The 27,085-nt window shown below is 40.4% G+C and overlaps 1 protein-coding gene across 1 annotated transcript; it reads right to left on the bottom strand.

The window, feature by feature from the left end:
- Window positions 1–205: 205 nt before the first annotated feature.
- Window positions 206–19,840, bottom strand: LOC114645872 (forkhead box protein M1-like). Its single transcript, XM_028793758.2, has 9 exons — window positions 19,753–19,840; window positions 15,153–15,285; window positions 14,944–15,059; window positions 13,992–14,165; window positions 13,525–13,653; window positions 7,945–8,010; window positions 7,758–7,794; window positions 4,667–4,833; window positions 206–1,998 (listed from the first exon to the last, which is right to left on the bottom strand). The coding sequence occupies exons 2-9, from the start codon at window positions 15,181–15,183 to the stop codon at window positions 1,267–1,269; spliced, it is 1,452 nt and encodes a 483-aa protein (XP_028649591.2). The 5' UTR covers window positions 15,184–15,285; window positions 19,753–19,840; the 3' UTR covers window positions 206–1,266.
- Between the last annotated feature and the right edge of the window lie 7,245 nt (window positions 19,841–27,085).

The raw sequence follows: 27,085 nt of genomic DNA, 5'->3' as shown, positions 1-27,085 counted from the left end.
TGTCTTCAAGAACACTATTTGTTTTTTGGTTTTAATGAAGAATATTCACTTGTATCATAAAAAAAAACTTTTTATGCAGAACAGTAAAGAAGGTCAAAGACACAACATTTGGCTGTATAGCCTTTAAGAGGCATCATAAGGCAATACCACCAAAACGCTGTGTCCTTTATCTTCTTTACTTTTAGGGTGAAGCAAAACTCTACCTGTTTCCTTTGCAGATTAACAGCCTAACACTAACACCATGCTCATTTGCATTTCAATATTATCAAAAGTTTATGACAAAAACAATCTGGCTAATTACTCTGGGCTAGCTGTTGTAGTAACAGAACAAAGCAAAGTCTCGACCTTTGCTGGACCACAGCTGATCAGCCTCATCCAGTCAAACTGCCCAACGTACATTTGGATGTATAATTGAATTCTTTTTCTCTCTAGCTCACACATTTCCTTGAGGTTTCATACCCATGCCTCCACTGAAAGCATATTTAAGTGCAATTATCACTCCTTACCACAAGACAGCTGTTACCCTTTTACAGAATCACTGAAAACTGAGAATGAAAAACTAGTGAAAAAATAGAAAAAGGATGCAATGGTTTGAGGCTGATATCTACGCTGACATGTAGAATAAACGTGAACCATTTCTTCAGTAATGTTGTTTAATGATACTCCCTGTTTTAAATGGATATGCAGATGCTGAACACAAAATATAAACCTTGTTCCCTTTTATCTGTATTTCTTTAGTTTCCATTAAAAAAATTGTGGTGAGAAGAACACCGTTGACTCTGACATTTGCTATGATGCTCACGTATTTATTTCTATTTAGTGGATTCAGAAAGTATTTCATCCCCTTCACTTTCTGCACACTTTGTGTTGCGGGTTTAGTTTTAAATTGATACATTTGCCATGTTTGCCCATCATTCTACACTCAATAACCCATTAATGTGAAAAACATATTTTTAGAAATATCCGCAAATTCAATTTAAAAAAATCCAAAATTGAAATGATCATCATAATAGTGTTATTTAGTAAAGATTGATGGGTAAAGCTAGAAAATGTATCCATCTAAAATTAAACCTACAACACAATAAAATGTGAAGAAAGTGAAGAGGTGGAATCCATTCTGAATGCAGCATGTGTAGTCCAAGGACCGCTTACTTGTATTACTTACCACACTGTCATATCTATCTGTAGAATATACCAGTTCAGTTTCTACCAGTAACTCACTTTACCAATAATGGTTTTCATTTTTCAAGCAGTGAATCCCACACATCAGTTAGCTTCTGATGAAAAAGCAGACCAGCTAATGTTAGCTAAGTTAGTTCCCTCTTCAATTTCTGGGAGTGTAAAGTCTTCAAAAACTTTTGTTAGGCTGTCATTCTGTGTAATTATTCTCGATCTTTCAGAATGCATCTGTTTTTTCACTGGCGTGAAGCTTAAAAGACTAAATTCTGGCAAATCTTTCTCCGATTGTTCATATCCAGAGTTGGTTCTCACACTGTTTCCAAAAGTTGCAAGTCCGAGGCTTGTATATCCCAAACTGTTACTGTTAGGTGATTTAAACAAACTGCTGTCAAGTAAGCTGTCTTCAGATTCTGGAGGAGTCGTGGCACTCTTCAATGAATTAATGAACACACTGCCATTCAACCACTCAGATTCTCGACAAGGAGTTGATGTGACTACACCATTTAACTTGTTTTTGGTAGGGGTTTTAAAAGGAGATAGGTTAAATGCTTCTTCACTTGTCTTTAGGGTGAGTGTCTGCTCTTTAACAAACTGTTGCTCAGATTCATTAGATATAAAAATGTCTTCATGTAAATGATATTCTGGTTCTTTCAATGTCTGGTGTTTCTCTTTGCGTTTCTTACGTGGTACATCACCAGAATCTTTTTTCCATCGCTTGGTGATAATACTTTCTGGACCTGACTGGACTCTTTCTGTAGGTTTATTTTTATGACATTCAACAGAAGAATCAACCATAGGAACGTTAAGTGAAATTGCTGGCTAGAGAGAGAGACATAAAGCATAGTCAAAACAAAGAGTATGAACGCGTTAAAAAAAAAAAAAAAAAAAAAAAAACACACACACAAATTAAAACTAATTTCTTCAATAAAGAATTTTTCACAAATCTCATAGTCAAACAAATCTAGTCACACCTCTGTCAAAATATTACAAGGTAATAAAATAGTTAAGAATATAGCCATTAAAATAAATATTCAGTCTAGAATTATTGTAATAAAAAGCAGTAAGATGTTTAATTCTGAAGGACTGTTCCTAATAAGATGGTTGCATAAAAGCTATAACACATCAAAATCCTCCAGACTTGAGTGAAAAATGGACAAAAAAAAATGTGTAAGCATTAAAGCTACTAATGAGTCACCTGATGAAAGCTATACAGCGAAAATGGTGTCTCTCATACTTTCTTTTCTTTTCAATGTGAAATAACTTTTTTCCTCCTTTACAGATGCATGCTGGCAATGTCCTTCAATAATTCTGTCCACTTTAAAAAAAAACGTCATGTGTCCGTGTGTGTAAAATAGACAAAGGATGTAGAAAGATCAATAAAATCAAAAATAATAAAAATACCAAATAATGGAAAATTAATCTTATTGGCCAATTCTGCCATTTGACATTATAGGCTATAAACAGCAGCTTGGTAGCGACTTTTTTGCACCTGCTTGGGCCACATGAGTGACGTTTATGTACGTAGCTGTAATGCTGCTGACGGATTAACTTTGCTTGGTGGGGAATTAAAGAGTAGAAGTAACCAAAAACTGACACACACATTGGGAAACCCCAACACAACAAGGCTAGAGTTGATAAACCAGGCCAATGTGGTAGTGGCCACCTCCACGTTTTCTCAGCAAAATACTTCAACTATAAGAGTGGTCAGTTTGAAAGTGACATTAAGTAGAAGAGGTGAAAACAGGCAGATCTCGCTGAAGCGGAAAAGGCTGCCACGAGGTTAAGAGATTATGTATTATTATACCAGACCAAATGGACAACATGCAGCAAATCAAAAACAGGAGGTCTGCATTGAGTACTTAGATTTCAACTGTCTTAGATGGATAACACAGCTAGCATATATATACACACACACACACTACCGGTTAAAACCCTTAGAACACCTCAGTTTTTCTTCACATTAAATCAACTAAAATGCAATGAATGACCTAAACTGGTGAAAAGGTAAGCAGTAAATTGCCAGGATTTAAATTTTAAGCTTAACAAAAATTGAAAAAAAAATATCAGAAGACAAGAAGGATCGCCATCTTTGACAATCAGAATAGGAAAAAAAGAAGACTTGTTTTGCATATTTACTACACTATTTGTTCTATTTCATCTTGTCACAAAGTGCCCCAAAGTATTTTAATTTTCCTGCATTTCTATTACAGTGTGTGTGTATTATATATATATATATTATATATATATATTGTGGCAGGTGTGGTCATCAGCCGCCTGCCTATTTAAGGAGCCGCCTCCCCTCACTCAGGGCTGGAGTCGGGTGAGGAGGTTGATGAGGTCAGAGAGGAGGCGGTGAGGAGAGGCCTGAAGGAAGAGAGAAGGCTGAGAGAGAGAGAAGCCTGGACTTTGGGAGACTGTTGGGGTTTCCACAATATATATATATATATATATATATATATATGGCTGCTGCCTAATCAACACAAAATTAAAAATAAAAAAAAAAAAAAGCAACATTTAGAGAAACAAGTTAATTAATAAATCAAGGGCTCTATGAAGCTTTGGTAAAAACAGGGCAAGTTGGACAGTATAACAATTTAGTAATTATGTAAAGATATAAAATGCTGAAGTGGCCTGTTGCTCACAAAAAAAACACACTGTAGACTTAAATCATAAACATCAGTTGTGTAGATACAAAGGTGAAAGATACATTTACGCATTTTTCTAAGCTTTGTAAGCTGATTATGTGTGCTGCTACGGGTGGAAAGAACGGCTTCTGCATGGGAATAAACACTGAGGTGTATTCTACACTATGCAGTCCAGACTTTTCATAAAGACAGCTAAAAGAATAAACGAAACTAATCAGTATTACTAATGTTGAAGGAATATCATTTTGTTACTACCTTAGAATAAGTGAAAGCAGAAAATACAAGCTGTTATTTTGTCTCCCATTTAATTGTTTGATATACTTTACTAATTAATTTTATAAAACATTTGCACCTTTTTTTTTTAATGATAACTAAGAATATTGTTAAAAGTATCACAAAGTCATTTCTGCCATTCAGACATTCATAGAGGTTGCTGCAACCAAGGCGCAGTCACTCAGCAAATACTGCTTCATCAGTTATTCTTTCACTAATGAGTACAAGGTAGACACCAACAGGAAACTGCATCCATTACTTGATAAGGAAGCAACCAGATCAAGATGATTCTGAACTGCTGAATAATCTAACAACACAGAAAGCGACATGATCATAAGAAAAACTTAAAATGTTTACACATCAAGTCAAATGAGCCAGAAGCAGACCTGAATACAAACACTAAGTACTGCATACCCTTGTGCTACTGTTTCAAGCAAACACTATTTTAATAGTAAATTATAAGATTACAGGATATATCAGAACTACACACTAGCTTCACTCTCAGCTTCAAGTATTGTTCAAAATGTAAAATACTGTAACTTATGTTCACAATACTACTTTAACTTTACCTTAGGAGCAATGTTTCTTTTAACTTTGCTTGAGTGATCACTCTGTGAAGTAGTAAATGACAAAGATGATGTACAGATAGCTGAAGGATTTACAAAAATAGGAACAGGGATCAGTCGTGGAGCAATTCCACGAGGAAGCAAGGGCTGCACTTTCTTCAAACCACTCACTAATAGAAAGAAAAAAATCATAAAAGGGCAAATATTTAAGCAGATTTAAAACAAGCTAAAATAAACGTAAAGACATATTTGTAAATATAGCATTAACTGTTACATATAAACACTCCTTTTTTTAAACATACAGCTCAAATAAAATGGGTACAGCTACAACGCTGTATCAATGCATGCTCCCAACCTCCTCCTCTCTGCAAATAAAAGGTATTCTCATGTCCTTTTGAAGTTTTCACATTTTATTATCATACAACATTGAATCACAGTGGAATTAATTTGACTTTTTGACATTTACCTGCAGAAAAAGCAGTGTGAAAGTGAAAACAGATCTCTGCAAAGCACTCCTAATTAATTATAAATCTAAAACACATAATTAGCAGCATATGTATTCACCCCTTTCAAGTCCGTATTTAATAGTTGTACCTTTGGCAGCCACAACATCCTTGAGTCCGTGTGCACAGGTTTGTCTCTATCAGCTTGGCAAATCTGATATCCAAGGTTGTATGGGTATCGTAAGTGAACAGCTTTTGTCAAGTCCAGCCACAAGTTCTCAATTAGAATGAGATCTGGCTCTGGACTGGCGATTCCACCACATTGACAGTGTTGTTTTTAAGCCATTCCTGAGTAGCTTTGGCTTTATGCTTGGGGTTGTTGTTTTGCTAGTAAACAAATCTTCTCTCAGAGTTTAAGTTGCTTGCAGACTGCATCAGGTTTTCCTCTAGAACTTCCCTGTATTATGCCGCATCCATTTTATCCTCTACTTTCCCACACCTTTCAGGGTTTGCGCTGCTGTAGAAAAACATCTCCACTGCATGATGGTGCTACCACCATGCTTCATTGTGGGAATGGTGTATTTTTTATAATATGCAGTGCTTACACATGGTTTCTTCCAGCTGTCTCCCGTGTGCCTTCTGGCAAACTCCAGCCAAGATGTCATGTGCCTTTTTTCTCTGTGCCACTCTCCTATAAAGCTGTACAAGGAGTAGCCCCCTGAGCAACAGTTGTTTTCTGCACAGTTTCCCCAATTGCATCTACTGTAGCATGTGACTCATTCAGAGGTCCAACAGGCCTCTTGGTGGCTTCCTTCACTAGTTGTGCTCTTCTTGCATGATCACTCAGTTTTTGTGGATGACCTGCTCCATGCAGATTTACAGCGGTGCCATATACTTTCCATCTCTTTATAACCAATTTAACTGGACTCAAAGATATTCAGTGACTTGGATATTTTCTTGTCTCTATCCTCTTGACTGGTGTGACACAGTGGTAGCGCTGCTTCCCCGCATTAAGGAGACCCAAGTTTGTGTCCTGGGTCCTCCCTGCATGGAGTTTGCATGTTCTCCCTGTGTCTATGTGGGTTTCCTCTGGGTGCTCCAGTTTCCTCCCACACTCCAAAAACATGTGGGTTAAGTGAATTGGCAATACTAAACTGTCCCTAGTGTGTGGTTGGGGTGTGTATGTACTGGCACCCCCTTCAGGGTTGTTACCTTGCCTTGTGCCCTATGCTAGGTAGTATAGGCTCCAGCATACCCTGCGACCCTGTTCAGGACTGAGCGGGTTTGAAAATGATTGAATGACATCGCCTGACTTGTACTTTTCAATAATAGTTTCATGGAGTTGCATAAAGTGCTCTTTTGTCATCACCACATGTTGGTCCTCCCAGTTTGAGGTGCATTTATAATCCAATCAATTGAAACCCCAGACAGGTGATTTCTGCTTAACTAATTATGTGATTTCTAAGACCAATTGGCTGCAACAGTGATGATTTTGATGCATCAAATTAAAGGGAGTTAATACTTATGTAATTATTTGCTGTTTTATATTTGTATTTAATTTAGATCATTTTGCATAGATTTGTTTTCACTTTGACAGTGAAGAGTCTTTTTAGGTTGATCAGTGTCAAAAAACAAAATTACATCCACGGTTTCTCCACATAACATTAAAATGAGAACTTCCAAAGGCTGAATAATTTTTATAGGTATTGAATAAAAATGGGTGTCAGTGAATGGCATAATGTGCCAAACTGCTTTTATAATTTACTAAAATCTGCCCTGTTTATAATAAATGTTACCTATAAAGTCCTCATTAATTTATTTGCATTTAAGTGTCCTACATTTTGACTTTGCATTTTTAAATAAAAATATTTCAAAACCAGTGCTTAAACAGACCCCCATAGGCCTTTTTCTTCTGAGATTCAAGGTAACCATATCTTCATTGTCTGGTCCAATAAAAGGTGTCATTTTGCTTGGCTTTTCTCTACATTCATAATGGCTAACACGGTACAACACCCTAGTACTATAGTTACAGGACAAAATGCATACCAGCATACTTACTTCTTCATGAGGAAGCTAGCAGTAGTTTGCTACACAGAAAACACTTCTATGATAGCAGCAATATGCATGGATATTATTACTTTATACAATTCAAAACATAAGCAGAAATTTACATTTTGAAATACTGCAATAATCTGAGAAAAGCACTGCACCGACTCTCCAACAAGAGGTTACTACAGCCATGGAAAGGAGTGGGGTGTATTTATAAATCGCAGGTATTGCCTGGGTGGCACTTAAAAATTTAATAAGTTTGTTCTCCTTGCAAAAATACGGAAATGTAAATGATGTAGTACTTTCAAAATAGAACATTTTTATTTACCAAATTAAACCACAAAACATTCTCATACATTTGCATTTTCTATGTAATGCTATTATTAACATATTTTAACTTGTTTTAATCACCTGTCATCTTCTTCAGAATGTCACAGTTGCACAGAATACAAAAAAATAAAAAATAAAAATCATACAGTATATGGCATTCAGTCAACTTGTCTTTCTGGTCACTTTGGTATAATTTTTAAACACTTTTACTTTAACAAGAAAAAATTAAATTCACTGTAAACTGTGTACCACAGTCATCTTTATAACAATACCTTTATTCTGAGCAGGAGCAGAAGATCCCCCAGCATTCTTTTATTGAAGGTGAGATTGATGGATGATGGGGTAGAAAGAGAGAGAAAATATTGTTGTGAAAAAGCTCTGTTTAAAGATAGTAATAGTTTTGTTTGAATATAATTTCAATATTACAAATAAGCAGATTCATTTAGTTTCTCATCTTACCATATTTATCATCACTGGTAGTGCAGAAACATAGCCAATCTGACCACTGGCTGCTTCACTTAAATGCTTTATAGTTGTGTATTACATATAAAAAAAAAAAAATTTTTTAAAAGTTAGAACATTATACATTATATATATATATATATATATATATATATATATATATATATATATATATATATATATATATACACATACACACACAGTGCATCCAGAAAGTATTCACAGCGCATCACTTTTTCCACATTTTGTTATGTTACAGCCTTGTCTCTGTACATTGCTGCAGTCATCTTTCCCTTTATCCTGACTAGTCTCCCAGTTCCTGCCACTGAAAAACATCCCCACAGCATGATGCTGCCACCACCATGCTTCACTGTAGGGATGGTGCCTGGTTTCCTCCAAACGTGACGCCTGGCATTCACACCAAAGAGTTCAATCTTTGTCTCATCAGACCAGAGGATTTTCTTTCTCATGGTCTGAGAGTCCTTCAGGTGCCTTTTGGCAAACTCCAGGCGGGCTGCCATGTGCCTGTTACTGAGGAGTGGCTTCCGTCTGGCTACTCTACCATACAGGCCTGATTGGTGGATTGCTGCAGAGATGGTTGTCCTTCTGGAAGGTTCTCCTCTCTCCACAGAGGACCTCTGGAGCTCTGACAGAGTGACCATCGGGTTCTTGGTCACCTCCCTGACTAAGGCCCTTCTCCCCCGATCGCTCAGTTTAGATGGCCGGCCAGCTCTAGGAAGAGTCCTGATTGGTTTCGAACTTCTTCCACTTATGGATGATGGAGGCCACTGTGCTCATTGGGACCTTCAAAGAAGCAGAAATTTTTCTGTAACCTTCCCCAGATTTGTGCCTCGAGACAATCCTGTCTCGGAGGTCTACAGACAATTCCTTTGACTTCATGCTTGGTTTGTGCTCTGACATGAACGGTCAACTGTGGGACCTTATATAGACAGGTGTGTGCCTTTCCAAATCATGTCCAGCCAACTGAATTTACCACAGGTGGACTCCAATTAAGCTGCAGAAACATCTCAAGGATGATCAGGGAAAACAGGATGCATCTGAGCTCAATTTTGAGCTTCACGGCAAAGGCTGTGAATACTTATGTACATGTGCTTTCTACATTTTTTTTATTTTTAATAAATTTGCAAAAATCTCAAACTTTTTTCACGTTGTCATTATGGGGTTTTGTGTGTAGAATTCTGAGGAAAAAAATGAATTTAATCCATTTTGGAATAAGGCTGTAACATATTTATTAGGGTGCCAGTGAATATCAAAGTTTATTTTCTCACGTCTTAGCCCCCAGTTTTGTTCCTCTAGTTACCATGATAAATTACAGAAAGTTTTCTGACAATCAAACAATATTTACTGGTGGCACAAGAGATCAGAATTTTTCTATATTCACTATACAGAAACGTGAGTGCTGATAGGACTGTTCTGTCCAGCTCTTCAGAGCTTTTCAGTTAACAGTTTTTGTTGGTGCTAGAAACTGTTTGCGATGGTCTTCTACAACTTGTAGGAGGTACCGTTTCTGTTCTTCTTGGTTTGTGATGGCCAAATTGAATGACTGAATCAGTGCCACCCCTCTCTCCGCTGCATCATTGTCTACTTTCAGGTGTTTGACATTGCACTGAGCTGAAATATATGCTTCATTACTGTACCATGAATCAGGATCATCCACGAAGAAGTCCTGTGAAATCTCCATCCTGGACTGTCTTCTCAACAGTATGCAAATAAAAAAAATCGACTTAGCACTTGTCTGTTAGAAGGTAGCTTACAGGCAGTAATGGTTTCAGAGAGTCCTCATATAAGCCATACACCGTGTCGTGATTGCCTTGACTTTTATGTACAACTGATGTCATCTTGCTTAAATCCTTCACCTATACCTGTTATGCAAATATAACAGTGTTAGGACTCTAAGTTTATAATTTTGGTACAGCTTTGTAGCAATCTAAAGATGCAGATAGAAATAAGAAATAATCCCATCCGGCTTATAGGACTACGCTATGCAAACAGCTTAACAGCACTGTAACATTTTCTTCTTGATGTCTCACAGTTCCTCTATTATCACTCGCAAGGAGTATGTACAGTATGCCTGTTACTGATAAAATACTGGAATCACACAAGCTATTAACCTTTAACTTTGGAAACTGTGAATGAAATTTCTCTGTATGAGCATATAAATAATACCTGGTTTTTCATTTATTGCATTATTTTCATTTCTTACACAAGTGTCACAGCAACAAAAGTGAACACTAGGCATAGTTAAAAACAATACAAATTTATTTTAAAAGCTCAGTTATGCTGAATATTCCAAGTACAACACCTGTCAATAACAAGCCTAAAAGTTACATGAAAAGGGGATTTTACAATAAATACTGATGAATTCAGAAGCATTGTGCCACCAGTAAATGTTGATATATTCATGTCAAATTTTTTTTTCATGAAAAGGAACATTTTTACAGGGTAAGACTTCACAAAATAGATACGTCACTTTTTCACATATTGTTCGTTGGCACCCTAATATATATATATATATATATATATATATATATATATATATATATATATATATATATATATATATATATATATATACAGTAATCCCTCGCTATATCGCGCTTCGCCCTTCGCGGCTTCACTCCATCGCGGATTTTATATGTAAGCATATTTAAATATATATCGCGGATTTTTCGCGACAATGGGTCTTTTAATTTCTGGTACATGCTTCCTCAGTTGGTTTGCCCAGTTGATTTCATACAAGGGATGCTATTGGCAGATGGCTGAGAAGCTACCCAGCTTACTTTTCTCTGTCTCTTGCGCTGACTATCTGTGATCCTGACGTAGGGGGTGTGAGCAGGGGGGCTGTTTGCACACCTAGACGATACGGACGCTCGTCTAAAAATGCTGAAAGATTATCTTCACTTTGCTACCTTCTGTGTGCAGCTTTTAAGTATGCTGCACGGTGCTTCGCATACTTAAAAGCTCAAAGGGCACGTATTGATTTTTTAATCTGTCTCTCTCTATCTCTCTCTAACTCTCTCTCTGCTCCTGACGGAGGGGGTGTGAGCTGCCGCCTTCAACAGCTTTGTGCCGCGGTGCTTCGCATACTTACAAGCCAAACAGCCATATTGATTTATTTGCTCCTTTGAAGAGGAAGATATGTTTGCATTCTTTTAATTGTGAGACTGAACTGTCATCTCTGTCTTGTTATGGAGCACAGTTTAAACTTTTGAAAAAGAGACAAATGTTTGTTTGCAGCGTTTGAATAACGTTCCTGTCTCTCTACAACCTCCTGTGTTTCTGCGCAAATCTGTGACCCAAGCATGACAATATAAAAATAACCATATAAACATATGGTTTCTACTTCGCGGATTTTCTTATTTCGCGGGTGGCTCTGGAACGCAACCCCCGCGATGGAGGAGGGATTACTGTATGTATATATATATATATATATATATATATATATATATATATATATATATATACATATACACACACAAGTCTCTGCGTGTGTTAATACATTCCACATATACAAGGACAAGCTAACAAAGCCAAAAGAATAAACAATCTTTTCACATATTTTTAAAATAAAGCAAGGAAGAAGAGGGTCGGAAGACTCAGTTAACTGGTAAGTCTATGTGTTTTATATTATTGTTTCTTGCGACTCTAAAGTCTGCTCTTTGTATGTAGTAAATGAAACTGACGCACAGATCTGTTCTTATAAAGAAATTACTGTGAACTTGGTACTTCCCAGTCAAGACCATGATGAATGGTTAATATTCATTACCTCTCTTTACATTAGCTTTGCAATGAGAACTGCTTCTGCTGTACATTTTGCATTTAACCAGCAGTTTGTAGAACTTTTATTTTTTATTATTTTCTTCAACCCCAACCCTCACCTAAACAAAATTAATTGAATTTGGGATCATGCAGGGCTGCAGTCTGGCATGGCAGCCATGGTCTTTTGCATCATATTCAATCTTATATTATAAATACTTTGCTGCATTTTAATAAGCAAAAGCTTTGCATATCTTGCGTTTTCAGCGTATTGCAATAATCAAGATTGGTACATTTGAATTTTAGTGTGATGGAACAGCATTCATATGCTCATAAAGGTTTTAAATAAAAACAAAAAAAAAAAATCAGTAAATACTGCACAGTTCAAAATGAAGCAATCTGTGTTTTAACACCCCTGACCTACTGAGGGAGACAACTGCTAAGGTCTTTGCTATCCAAAATGGAACAGCAAAGTTTGGCTGGAGGATAATTCAGGAAATGGAATACCCCAACCTTATACTAAATGAACAGATGGACTGAAAAATTATTTTAATGATTTGATTGTTAATATAGATCTGTGTAGCGATTTCAACATTTTAATCAATGTGTAAAATGTTTCATTATAGCATTACACCAATCTAAGTCATGCATGTGACCTGGTGAAAAAAAGCACCTTGAAAATAAGCAAAATGTAGAATTTCCCAGTGTTCTGTCCAAAAAAACAAAAAGAGAGATCACAACCAGCCATAAAAATTAAGATTGGTGCACCTTGATTACAAACTAACCACACCAGTACTGACAAAGATTTCTATCTGTAGTATTGAAACAGACTTGACTATGCATTGAAAGGAGAAATTTCTTCTAAATTTTAAAGTCCTTTGAAATTCATCACAATACTGAAGTTAATGTACCAAAGACTGGCATTGTCCTCTACAATGGGCCAAAAAATGCTTTATGTACCTATAAAAACAGCTATCATCAAGCTGAACATATGTCACTATTTGTCCCCAAGCTACTCTGCATCTGATCTCCAACTGCACTTCTTGTGGTGTCATGGCAGAATATTATTTACAATACTGTATGCTCTTAAATCACCTTAAGGCCAAGGCAAAAGTGACTAAGGAAGTGAAAATCCACTACCGATATGCATATGACTTTGTTAATTTTGCTAACTGCATAGAAAAACCTCCAGAATTCTCTGAATCTCTTTGGTAAGTCTAATGAGAGCTTAATAGTCCCTCAACATTGGGCAATCTGTAGTCTTCTACAGTAGTCTGTAGTCTCTGGACAGGTAGCTGAACCTGTGGCAACCACCATTTCCGGAGAAACCAAAAGGACAACCATAAAGAAAGAAGTTCGGTACTGCATCAGTTGAAATCTCCATCAGGAAACTTTGCCATTGGGTCTTTGAGAGTTGTGGACTCAACAAGCACAAAACCCAAGCTCAGGGTCTATAAGCATCATTAAACCCACAAAATTAAGTACTGTAGTAAGCTGTATCTCTTCTCCAAATTAATGTCAGATAAGGCGGTGCAGAGTGAGAGAGAGAGAAGCTAGTAACATTACAAACCTACTTTTAATTTTGAAATGTGTTACTATTGTTATTAATCTACACAATCTTATGAGCTTAAATTGTTAATTTAAATTTTAGGATGATCTGTAGAAACAGGATTCTGTTACTGTAGAGTGTTAAAGTTAGTATATTACTTTGCTAACCTTAATAAATATACCTTGAAAACACAGCTTCCACACAAACAGTAATTTCATTTAATGTTGTATCCACAGTGCTCCTAAACTTACATCTTTCTCTTGAAAACAGGAGCGCTTATCCTCAGAGGTGGATTTAATGGCCCAAAATGCATTTCTTCTACTGCCCTCAATATGCCGCACAAAGATATCTTGGACAGACAAACTATGCCTGATAGAGTTCTGTGAAACACAATCAGAAGGTTTTGAAAGCTTTCAACACAGATGGATTTTGTGCATCATATGAAGCTTTGAAAACAATATTTTTCTTGAAACAAACCACCTTACAGTAGTTAAAGCATAAAAGAAACAATTTGTAGAACCTGTTTTATGTTCTTAAAAATCTTAAATGCAAAGTGGTAAAAGCACAAAAAAATACATTACATTCTGTACAAACCTAAACTATTTACTTGCCAAGTACAGTCAATTTAAAATGTAATTGTTTGCCAATATCATTACAGTCATTTTCATTAGAAGCATTTGTAAGCATTCTACTGTAAATAATTTATGCATATATTTACCTTCCATCCTGGATTAGCATAATATTTGTAATATGGGAAATGCTCTTCTACCCAAGAATATATTTGTTGAAGTGGAAGGCGTCTGTCTGGGGTGCTACTGATAGCCAATTTTATCAAGTCAGAATAAGAATATGGAGGACGTTTTACTGCCGGGGATCTCGGTGGCTTTACAGTCTGAAAATTGAAAAAAATAAATGTAAAATATGAGAAGTAAAATATTTGATCAAACTAAATATTTTAAATAAGTAATTTAACAATTCATTTTTACATAATACACTTTTTTGCTGAACAAAATAAAATCATGTTGTCAAATATACTTTCTTATGGCTAAGAATATTTCACTTTTGGCTCTAAAATGTGTTTACAGAGTGGCATCACTCATTTTATAATGTGTATCCAATCGACATTCATTTATATAGTACTTAACCTAGGGCTGTATGACTACTGCCAACTCTGCCACCAACTCAGATCATCTGTATGATTTCACACTCAATGTTATAAAAGTGAATATTGCATAGCATGAACACAATATTCCTTCTCCAGCTAACATTCAATCAATTCTAGCTGAAAATAGGCATCACTTTCATTTCTGTCCAGTAAATCTGCCTCATCCCAAAGTAAATGACTTCAATATCATCTTAGGCTACATTGCTTTGGATATGCTGATCATTCTCAAAACATTTTAAATTCACCTTTGTGAGTTCCTCTGTTTATATTTTGAAGAATACATGAGCCACAACAAAACAGCAATGGATCTATTTTCTGTTATTGTTACACTCTATAACAATTTAAGACATGAATAAATTAACAAAACCATTGCTAATAAAGTCAGATTATATTGTCACTTTACTACACAAACCGACAGTCTTCAAGTCAACTCATGTCTCATGAAGTGCTACTTCCAGTAGCGTCAGGAATAACGGTGAAGCCAGCATATAAATCAGTTGCTTACTTTATTTTTTGATGTTGCAGCAGTTTTCCGCTTGGAAGTAATTCCGCAAGAGGAGAAGCGGCCCAGCCAGTTTATGTTAGTCAGGCTGTCATCCAACTCCACACCATCTGTAACATCTAAAGGTTAACAAATATCAGCAATGTAACCAACAGAAACAGGTGGCTGTGAAAATCAAGCTAACTGATTGCAGCTAAAAAGTTGAAACATACTGTTTTCTGGCTGATTTTCTTTATTTTCCATTATACTAGAAGAGCTTTTTTTCACATTTTAAAGTACAAAAACAAATTTATGCAGACCAACTAGTGCATAGCTTTCTTTGGTAAAATCTTGATATCCAAGAACCTGATGGGGAGAAAAGAACATTTTTATTAAAAAAGGGCATCTACTAAAACATTTCATAATTTGTCACATCTGCACCTGAAGACTAAATGCTTAACTTTACAAAGAAAAAATCAGCGAATAAAAACCTCAGAATGTCTGTCCTTAAACATGCATCCAGTGTTATCCAGTCAGAGTAGCAGGAGCCTTTACTGGAACTACTGGCATAATGCAGCAGACCACCACAAATGGAATATCAGTCCAGGATTGTGCAATACCTACATATGTACACATTACAACACTAATTCTAATTTCATTAATTAAAATTACTACATTTTTGGAGACGTGGAAAGAAAATCAGCAAACTAAGAGAAAAATCCACTTGGACATGACAAGAAAGGGCACATGTGGAGTAACTAGGCCAGTAGTCTCCTGAAGCTGTGAGGGTGCAGCACTAATACCTACACCACCATGTTGCTCATCGAAATTATTTTAAACCTACTGCAATATAAATCACTAGAAAGTTTGAAAATTAGTTTTTATCTTAATATAAATCAACAAATAAATCGGATGATCATTTATTCTCCCCCCAAATAGCACGGTTGTGCAGTGCTTAATGCTCCCTTAGACCTCCAAAGTCTTCGTCTCCGTTCCCAGTCTGGTCACTGTCAGTAGAAAGCTTAGACCTTCTCCCCATGTTATTTTCCCACACCAGCGAGTCAGACTGTCAAGTGTAAACTGCTCCACTATACGTTACTGTGGCCTTGTGCTCGAGTGTGCCCTGGGATATTCTGGCACACCAAATGCTGCTAGGGTAGTCACCAGCTGCCCAGGACCCAGTGACAGAGTAAACGATCACAAAATGGATGAATATTCTCTTGTTCTTTACATTTGCTAAACTTTTCTATATTACGGCATGTAATAACAGAAATATCTAAAAAGAATGCCTATTATCCACGAGTACGCTCCACCTTGCTCAGAGTTCCTGGGTGAACACACAGCTACAGGTGGCAGCTCTGCAACACAAGGAATAGTAAGTGTTAGTGAATGATGTTTGCAGTCACAAATCATTACTGGACTTTCCCTTGGTTAACATTTTGAAGAATACATGAGTTACAACAAAACACAACTGCATCCATTTCCTGTTATTATCATACTCTACAAAAATTTAAGACATGAACAAATAAATAAATAAATTAGAACACTGTTTATAAAGAGCCAGGCTATACTGTCATGTTTTTAGACCCTAATACCAAACAGAAACAAACACAAATAAACAGTTATAAAGAAAAACTTAAACTAAAATTAAATTTGCCCACAAGGTAAACAACAACCATGAGGGAGCAAAAGTGTATGAAGAACACAATAGTCCATGGCAACTGAAAAATGGCTAAGGGAGCCAATTAACGCCAAAATAAAAATGTGATAAAATTAAATATATTAACACTGCACATATTCATGTTCACTTGAATATTTCTAATTTTAGTTACCCTCAAAGCATGAGGCAATGATCTCCTAACATGGTCTTTCTGACTTCTGGGATTTATCATCAGTAAGCTTCTCGAAAAGGTAGGGATTCGGCTTACAGAAAGATTTTTCCTTGGCAATTAAAGTATCTTGAATGTGTGTGTGGGCACGAATGGTCCTGTGATGGCCTGCTGCCCTCTCCTGCTTTAGGCCCAGTGTTGTTGGGACAGACCCCAGCACCCCCCCTACCCCCACCTTGATTAAATTTAAGAATGTCATGTTTATCTTTAAGGCAACAAAGTGATAGATAAAAATTGAAAAATTACACATTTACATTTTTGGCAGCTCAACTATCTGACAGTGTAATAAATACAAAAAAATGAAAGTAGAACATTTAAGTTCTATTTATCTTGCCTATTACGACAACTTTACTGTGTCTATTTGCACTAACAGACGTTTTTATGCTTTTTTTCTTTTTTGCCAAGAATGAAAGCAATCAAAATAGCTTTTGTAGCCTAGTGGTTCAGTTGCTCTCAAACATTGTCACACTCGGTCCAGTGCTCCCACAAGCTTTTATACGGCTTTACCAAAAAATGTCCTTGGCTTAATACCAAGCTACATATCATCAAACATATCTTGTTTAAACAGACACAAGGTGAAGGTGAAAGAAGCTGCACAGTCACGAACATGCTTTCTGCCGTTAGAATGGAGGGGGGCATCCTGCAAGAAGCCCAACCTGAAGCCTGGATCCTGCCAGTCAGCCACTATAAAACAAACGCCATCACCAGAATTTGGAGAGCAGCAGGACACTCAAACGTGAGCATTACTCAGTTCACTTCAGTGCAATTGCTCACTCGCATCTACCCCCCACCCTCCCCCATTTTGCAGCTATTTGTCTTTAACTTTCACAGTATGTACAACTTCATTTTATGGTTTCTGGTAAACTAAAGGCCTCTCACATCATCTTGAAAAGGCTCATATAACTGAAAACTTTACGACAACAATCCCAGGGCTTTGCAATGAATGTTCTAACATGCTAAAACGAGTGTTTGAAGACCAAAGGACAGTGAGATACACTGACATGTAATAACAGTAACTATAATCACTGAAATGCTTCAATTATTATACCACTTTAATGATAACAACCAAGGATCAGGCCCTGTAAACGACAGAAAACATAATAGAGCGGCACTATGCCTTTCTCTGGTGCAAGAGGCAGGTTAAGCAGCCACGATAGCCAAATATGTTACTATAATATAGCTGAGGAGTCCTCAGACTCGGTGTTGGGGACCCACTCTGGCCACACGTATTTTTTTTTTGGAACTCTTCCGCTAATTAAGTGAAGTTATTTCCCAGATTCTGTGTTTTGGGAACAATACAGAAATTATTCAAATCTACTAAGTAGTTGTATTGGCATAATGCATTTTTTTTCTTTAAAAAATATTTTCCTCTTGATTTTCATTCTACTTTTCCAGGTGTTCTGATTGTTTAATTAATCTAATATTTACTAATTAATTGGTCTGATGCTAAAGTAGTTGCAGCCTTTCATGATTCAGTGATGTTTGCTCTGCTCATTTTTGTCATTATTAAGTTACAATGAAGGAAGCAAACTGCAGAGAGAAAGGGCAAAATATAATAAATCAACAAAAGACAGTGAAGCATTTAAACCTATAACAAAAATGATTACTAAATACCTTATAAATGTAAATATCATGCTGCTGTGCCTTTTCTGAATGAACAACACCACTTAATTAAATGAGGTCAATGTGATCAGTTGTCACGGATTATGAATTTGGTTAAAACAAAAACCTGAAGCCGCAGAGGGCCACCAGGACCAAGTTTAAGAACCCCGAATACAGGTGGCCGTAAGTGAATTTAGCAGTTAGATTACATCTCTATTGTCACCTAGATTGCGAGAGCAGTGTGAAACACCGGGGAGGGAGGAGCATATTCAGGCAATAAGATAAGGTGATGCATTAGTAAAACCTCAAAACTATCGATTACAAGTCCACAAGAAATAACAAGGATAAGAAATGAAAATCAGGGTTTAAATAATTGTTCCAAATCAATGGACGGAGTATCTGCCTTAAAGCGGAAGCTAGTCAGACTGAATGTGTTACTGCTTTTATGGGCACAAAAAAATCAAAATTCTTCACATCTTTACGTTTAAAAATATTTCATTTAAAATGGGGGGATAGGGTTATATTAAAATTCTTTTCTTATTCTGCCATCGCGTTAGAGAAACAGCATTGTTACAACTGTTTAAAGGGTTTACTAAGAGTTTTAAAGTGATCAAAATTTTGGATTTGAAAATGTAGAAATCCTGCTCCTGTGGTATGGCTCGAGTGTCGATCACCAGTCCCACGTTCTCTTTTCAAACCAAAACATGGCCACCCTGTTTTATTACAGTAATAATAACATGTTTAAAGTCCTGGAAATTATTGCATATGCTCTCTCGAAGAAAAATAACGCTCCGTTTACGATGCAATTGTCCGAACTCTGTGCCAAGGTGTAGCTGTGAAATAAGCCGTTGCGGGAGTTACAATGCTAAAATGCTTCAGAATTATACATTTCAACATACTTTTAATACTGACACCAACTAGCCACACGACCTCACCACAACACTTCTAACTCGTTTTTTAATTTTATAAAGTCGAGCGCCGCCTGGTTTAAATTAAAGGCCCACAAAAAACACACTCATTTTTTATTTTATCACTGCAGCTTAAAGATAGGATTGCTCTTTTTGCGCAAGCCTAATTTAACATATGATTAACGCAATAATTTGAATGAAATTATTAATTTATAAAGAACATTTGTTTCTTTCTACTGTGCCTTTTAGGGTACTAAAACTGTAGTCGATGACGGAAACACACAGCTGCCATATCCGGACTCTATTGCCAACACGTTTTAAGTACCCATATTATCTAAAATGTGTACGCTGTCTATATTCCGTCTATCTGTATCACTTGAAAGATAAACATTAAACTGAATAATCTAATCCAAAATATCACATTTCAAACTCACCCTAACTCTTCTACCGTTTGCAGCCTAACCACAACCACTCGAATTTCAAACGAAGACTTTAATTTTTTTCATCCAATCATTCAACAGAATCAGCTCTCGCGTTGCTTTAGTCGTCGCGCCGTTGGATTCTCCTTTACGCACGCGCAATTCGAAAGTTTTTTCCTGTATCTCTCGACGGATCGGTTGGAAACGACATAGACATAGAATCATAGACATATACAGTGCATCCGGAAAGTATTCACAGCGCATCACTTTTTCCACATTTTGTTATGTTACAGCCTTATTCCAAAATGGATTAAATTCATTTTTTTCCTCAGAATTCTACACACAACACCCCATAATGACAACGTGAAAAAAGTTTACTTGAGATTTTTGCAAATTTATTAAAAATAAAAAAATTGAGAAAGCACATGTACATAAGTATTCACAGCCTTTGCCATGAAGCTCAAAACTGAGCTCAGGTGCATCCTGCTTACCCTGATCATCCTTGAGATGTTTCTGCAGCTTAATTGGAGTCCACCTGTGGTAAATTCAGTTGATTGGACATGATTTGGAAAGGCACACACCTGTCTATATAAGGTCCCACAGTTGACAGTTCATGTCAGAGCACAAACCAAGCATGAAGTCAAAGGAATTGTCTGTAGACCTCTGAGACAGGATTGTCTCGAGGCACACATCTGGGGAAGGTTACAGAAAAATTTCTGCTTCTTTGAAGGTCCCAATGAGCACAGTGGCCTCCATCATCCGTAAGTGGAATAAGTTTGAAACCACCAGGACTCTTCCTAGAGCTGGCCGGCCATCTAAACTGAGCGATTGGGGGAGAAGGGCCTTAGTCAGGGAGGTGACCAAGAACTCGATGGTCACTCTGTCGGGTTCCTCTAAGATGTTAACCCACAGACCCGCTATACCACATGCAGTAGATGAAACAAATTAGAAAATGTAAACATGGCGTGACACTTAGCGGCATTCGATAGACCGTACCAGCACAGTAGCCCTCAATGGACAGAGTTTAGGGGGCTGCTAGAGGACACCTCTAAACTTTTTACTTAAAGTACCAAATTTCGGCATGGGAATAGTCCACATGACAGAACGGCTCTGGTGGCCACCGTAGAGATTGCTCACCACTTCTTCAGGAGGATTAAGTTCAACCAGTCCAACACTCAGTTGCATGTTGGCGAACGTCGCAGGGCTTAGAAAGACATCTCTGATTGTGGATTGTAGTGTAATGACATCCTAGTCCAAGGTCACCAAGACTGGTGTTTTAATTGCAGCCTTTTGCCACATTTACATTTTATACTTATTTCTGTGCTCATTTAGCGTTTAACGTCTTTTTCTGGCTGGCAGGGTGGCCTATTTTTATGAAATCCAAGTTCACAGATTGAAAATGATGTTACCCGTCATGCCAGATGAATTGTTTTCATTTCTTTTTCCTACAATGCTTTTTAAACATTGTGTTTGGCCCTTCGAGTGATCATCACTGAAGTGACCGAGATGCCGCTGCTGTTATAAACGAGACCCCCAAAGAGCTTTAACAAAACATCCCTGGCCTGTCCGCCGCAATATCTCCTGCATTCCACTGCATGCACACACACAATGTGGTTTGTGGGTTTTTTTTTCCAAGGCTGGGTGGGTTGTGAAAAGAACCGTCCATCATGTGCTGTCACTCTGCAGCTATTCATGCCGTGTTTCCTCGGTGACAATGGCAGAGCCACTCCACTTTGGGCGCCATTTAGCAGCATGAGCAGGTTCTGAGCTGATTATTTTGGTGCGGAGTTCATAATGGGCTGAAGCTTTACGTCCACTGGGCTTCAGAGGCAGATCTACACGTGGCACATTGGCAGAGTCGGAGCCAGGGGTCCCGTGTGTGAAGCGTCACATGTGTTAGTGGGCATGTTGATCAGATGTGCGGACTCGATTAATGTCATCAAGAGCAACATGGAGGGAAAACAGCAAGCGGCACCTTTTATACACGAGGGAGTGTTTTAGCACTTGAAGTCGAGGTCCACAGTGAAATAAATGTGTTAGCACGCGTCTGAAACCCACCCATGGCACACAGGGTCAGCATGCAGTGAAGGTCTCCTGCAGGATCATTCAGATTGGGGTTACAGTCGTGGGGCTGAGCTTTGTAAAATGTCACTCGCATTTCTATGTTTGCTTAAAAAGACTCGGAAACAATAATGTCAGTAAAAGTGTAAGGAGTTATATGTGGTATATTAAAAATATTTTGTCGAAACTGGTCCAGTAAAGCTCCCCATCAATACCATCACATTAACAGACAAAAGCCAAGAGCTGTGCATTAATCAAGCCTTGATCAGGATCTGTACTTATTTATCCATCTATCCATCCATTGTCTCCCGCTTATCCGAGGTCGGGTCGCGGGGGCAGCAGCTTGAGCAGAGATGCCCAGACTTCCCTCTCCCCGGCCACTTCTTCTAGCTCTTCCGGGAGAATCCCAAGGCGTTCCCAGGCCAGTCGAGAGACATAGTCCCTCCAGCGTGTCCTGGGTCTTCCCCGGGGCCTCCTCCCAGTTGGACGTGCCTGGAACACCTCACCAGGGAGGCGTCCAGGAGGCATCCTGATCAGATGCCCGAGGCACCTCATCTGACTCCTCTCGATGCGGAGGAGCAGCGGCTCTACTCTGAGCCCCTCCTAGATGACTGAGCTTCTCACCCTATCTTTAAGGGAAAGCCCAGACACCCTGCGGAGGAAACTCATTTCAGGCGCTTGTATTCGCGATCTCGTTCTTTCGGTCACTACCCATAGTTCATGACCATAGGTGAGGGTAGGAACATAGATCGACTGGTAAATTGAGAGCTTTGCCTTACAGCTCAGCTCCTTTTTCACCACGACAGACCGATGCAGCGCCCGCATTACTGCGGATGCCGCACCGATCCGCCTGTCGATCTGACGCTCCATTCTTCCCTCACTCGTGAACAAGACCCCAAGATACTTGAACTCCTCCACTTGGGGCAGGATCTCGCCACCAACCCTGAGAGGGCACTCCACCCTTTTCTGGCTGAGGACCATGGTCTCGGATTTGGAGGTGCTGATTCTCATCCCAGCCGCTTCACACTCGGCTGCGAACCGATCCAGAGAGAGCTGAAGATCACGGCCTGATGAAGCAAACAGGACAACATCATCTGCAAAAAGCAGTGACCCAATCCTGAGCCCACCAAACCGGACCCCCTCAACATCCTGGCTGCGCCTAGAAATTCTGTCCATAAAAGTTATGAACAGAATCGGTGACAAAGGGCAGCCCTGGCAGAGTCCAACTCTCACTGGAAACGGGTTCGACTTACTGCCGGCAATGCGGACCAGGCTCTGGCACCGATCGTACAGGGACCGATCAGCCCTTATCGGGGGGGCCGGTACCCCATACTCTCGGAGTCCCCCCCACAGGATTCCCCCGAGGGACACGGTCGAATGCCTTTTCCAAGTCCACAAAACACATGTAGACTGGTTGGGCAAACTCCCATGCACCCTCCAGGACCCTGCTAAGGGTGTAGAGCTGGTCCACTGTTCCGCGACCAGGACGAAAACCACACTGTTCCTCCTGAATCTGAGGTTCGACTATCTGATGGACCCTCCTCTCCAGGACCCCCGAATAGACTTTTCCATGGAGGCTGAGGAGTGTGATCCCTCTGTAGTTGGAACACACCCTCCGATCCCCTTTCTTAAAGAGGGGGACCACCACCCTGGTCTGCCAATCCAGAGGCACTGTCCCTGATGTCCATGCGATGTTGCAGAGGCATGTCAGCCAAGACAGTCCTACAACATCCAGAGCCTTGAGGAACTCCGGGTGTATCTCATCTACCCCTGGGGCCCTGCCACCAAGGAGTTTTTTTGACCACCTTGGTGACCTCAGTCCTAGAGATGGGGGAGCCCACCTCTGAGTCCCCAGGCTCTGCTTCCTCATTGGAAGGCATGTTAATGGGATTGAGGAGGTCTTCGAAGTACTCCCCCCACCGACCCACAACATCCCGAGTCGAGGTCAGCAGCGCACCATCCCCACCATATACAGTGTTGACACTGCACTGCTTCCCCTTCCTGAGACGCCGGATGGTGGACCAGAATCTCCTCGAAGCCGTCTGAAAGTTGTTCTCCATGGCCTCCCCAAACTCCTCCCACACCAGAGTTTTTGCCTCAGCAGCCACCAAAGCCACTTGGCCTGCTGGTACCTATCAGCTGCCTCCAGGGTCCCACAGGACAAAAGGGTCCTGTAGGACTCCTTCTTCAGCTTGACGGCATCCTTCACCGTCGGTGTCCACCAACAGGTTCGGGGATTGCCGGCACAACAGGCACCGACCACCTTACGGCCACAGCTCCGGTCAGCTGCCTCAACAATAGAGGCACGGAACATGGCCCATTCGGACTCAATGTCCCCCACCTCCCTCGGAATGTGGTCGAAGTTCAACCGGAGGTGGGAGTTGAAGCTACTTCTGACAGGGGGCTCTGCCAGACGTTCCCAGCAGACCCTCACAACACGTTTGGGCCTACCACGCCTGACCGGCATCCTCCCCCACCATCGAAGCCAACTCACCACCAGGTGGTGATCAGTTGACAGCTCCGCCCCTCTCTTCACCCGAGTGTCCAAGACATGTGGCCGCAAGTCCGACGACACGACCACAAAGTCGATCATCGAACTGAGGCCTAGGATGTCCTGGTGCCAAGTGCACATATGAACACCACTATGCTTGAACATGGTGTTCGTTATGGACAATCCATGACGAGCACAGAAGTCCAATAACAAAACACCACTCGGGTTCAGATCGGGGGGGCCATTCCTCCCGATCACACCCTTCCAGGTCTCACTGTCATTGCCCACATGAGCATTGAAGTCTCCCAGCAGAACGAGGGAGTCCCCAGAAGGTATGCCCTCTAGCACACCCTCCAGGGACTCCAAAAAGGGTGGGTACTCCGAACTGCTGTTCGGTGCATACGCACAAACAACAGTTAGGACCCGTCCCCCCACCCGAAGGCGGAGGGAGGCTACCCTCTCGTCCACCGGGGTAAACCCCAATGTACAGGCTCCAAGTCGGGGGGCAATAAGTATACCCACACCTGCTCGGCGCCTCTCACTGGGGGCAACTCCAGAGTGGTAGAGAGTCCAGCCCATCTCAAGGAGATTGGTTCCAGAGTCCAAGCTGTGCGTCGAGGTGAGTCCAACTATATCTAGCTAGAACCTCTCAACTTCGCGCACTAGCTCAGGCTCCATCCCCTTCAGAGGGGTGACATTCCACGTCCCAAGAGCCAGCTTCTGTAGCCAAGGATCGGACCGCCAAGGTCCCCGCCTTTGGCCACCACCCAACTCACACTGCACCCGACCTCCTTGGCCCCTCCCATAGGTGATGAGCCCATGGGAAGGGGGACCCACGTTGCTTCTTCGGGGTGTGCCCGGCCGAGCCCCATGGGTGCAGGCCTGGCCACCAGGCGCTCGCCATCGAGCCCCACCTCCAGGCCTGGCTCCAGAGTGGGGCCCCGGTGACCCGCGTCCGGGCGAGGGAAAACGCCGTCCAAAATTGTTTTTCTTCATAGGAGGTCTGTTGAACCGCACTTTGTCTCATCCCTCACCTAGGACCAGTTTGCCCTGGGTGGCCCTACCAGGGGCATAAAGCCCCGGACAACAGAGCTCCTAGGATCATTGGGACACGCAAACCCCTCCACCACGATAAGGTGGCGGTTAAAGGAGGGGTACTTATTTATATTTTTTCTTATTGTTCCTTGGTTTTATTTATGTATAGTTCCTGGTGTTTGGAAGGTTAAGGAATCTATTGGTCATGTTTATTTTTGTGTGTTTTCACCAATGTTAAATATGATTGATGTTCTCCCGCTATGACTTCTTGCCTTTTTTATGGGCGCCGCCATTCTGGGGTAGTTTTTCCGTAGCTAGGCCTGATGATCGAGAGTGTGTAATGTGTGGTGGTATTACTGTAAAAAAAATGAAAAGGTTGACACCTTACACTTCCTCGTCATCCAGGACTGGATTCACAAATGAGTTATCTTCAGTGTCTTTCATATTATTAGTTTCGTTTATTCTGCCTTGTCAAATTACATTTTGTGTTTTTTAACTTTTCCTCTTTGTACTCTGAACACAATTCTGATCTTTGCGTATTTCAATTTTGTCTTCTGGTTATGATCCCTGCTTCAATTCTGTTGTCTTTGAGTCATTCCTGATTCCATTTTGTCTCAAAACTGCTGTTACCCTGTGCCAGCGGGTTAAAATTCTGTCACTTGCTTTGCTTCGATGTGCTGTCGTTAACTACCCAGTGTGAGAAGCAGCCCAGAGACAGATGGACGGACATCATATTTTCACCCAACACACGTTTATTATACATATTTACAAGGTTCATTGTTGCACAAACCCAGTGCCTCCTGCACCAATCCCCCAAAGTCCAGGCCTCTCTTTCCAGTGCCTCTTTCCTTCAGGCCACCTCCACTCCTCTCCAACACGATTCTCGTCCACTTCCACCCGACTCCAGTCTTCGTTTGCAGGGAGGCGGCCCCTTTTATATACGCCCGGATGGGCTCCAGGTGCTTCCCAACACTCTCCTGTGTGGCGGAAGTGCCGGCTGTGCTCCCAGAAGCCCTCCGGGTGCCCCCAGTCTTCTTCCCCCCCAGCATTTCCAGGTGTGGCAGAAGTGCTGAGGTCCCGGGCTCTCCAGACACTTGGGTGTCCCCTGGCGGTGACCACGGGCCCCTACAGGGTTGAGCTTCCCAGCTCTGTACCGTGGCCCCCAAAAGAACCAGGGCGGTCGCCCCCTCGTGGTCCGGACGAGGCATGAGCCCTCCTCCTGGGTGTCCCGGCTGGGTGCCACCCCCAGCTGCGTGCCACACCTGCTAGGTAACTTCTTCCTGGTAGCCCCATTTCTTTGTATGAAGAAGTCATTTCTAACATTTGTGTGAAAATCTACTCTTAAATCAGTGTGGGACAAAGTGGGCATTGCCCATTTTGCTAGGCTTCTAGTGGCACACAAGGCCTGTTAAGACAGATTTTGACAGGGATGCCGAAATCCAGCTGCACCTCCTGGAGCAAATGACTAAACGGCGGCTCTTTCAGCAGCTCGGTCAGCTCTGTACTTCATCTAATAACAATGGTGCAGATCAGAGTTGAGCTGACACCTCTGCAGAGGACCCTTCTGACAAAAAGGCCTGTGACTTCAAACTGAACCTGGCTGGACATGATGGACTAAGCAAGACAACGATAAACAGGCGCTGCATCTAGAACTGGAAGGGACCTTCATCCAACCACCAGAGGTCCCACCTTCCTTCAAAACAAGCTGCACCCATCTTTATTTTTTTTCTTTGAAAGTGGACGAGCTGCTCTCTTTCTTGG

The sequence above is a fragment of the Erpetoichthys calabaricus genome, chromosome 2 (genome assembly GCF_900747795.2).
Source record: "Erpetoichthys calabaricus chromosome 2, fErpCal1.3, whole genome shotgun sequence".
Lineage (NCBI taxonomy): Eukaryota > Metazoa > Chordata > Cladistia > Polypteriformes > Polypteridae > Erpetoichthys > Erpetoichthys calabaricus.
The sequence above is the reverse complement of the archived record's forward strand: the minus strand, read 5'-3'. Positions and strand labels throughout refer to the sequence as shown.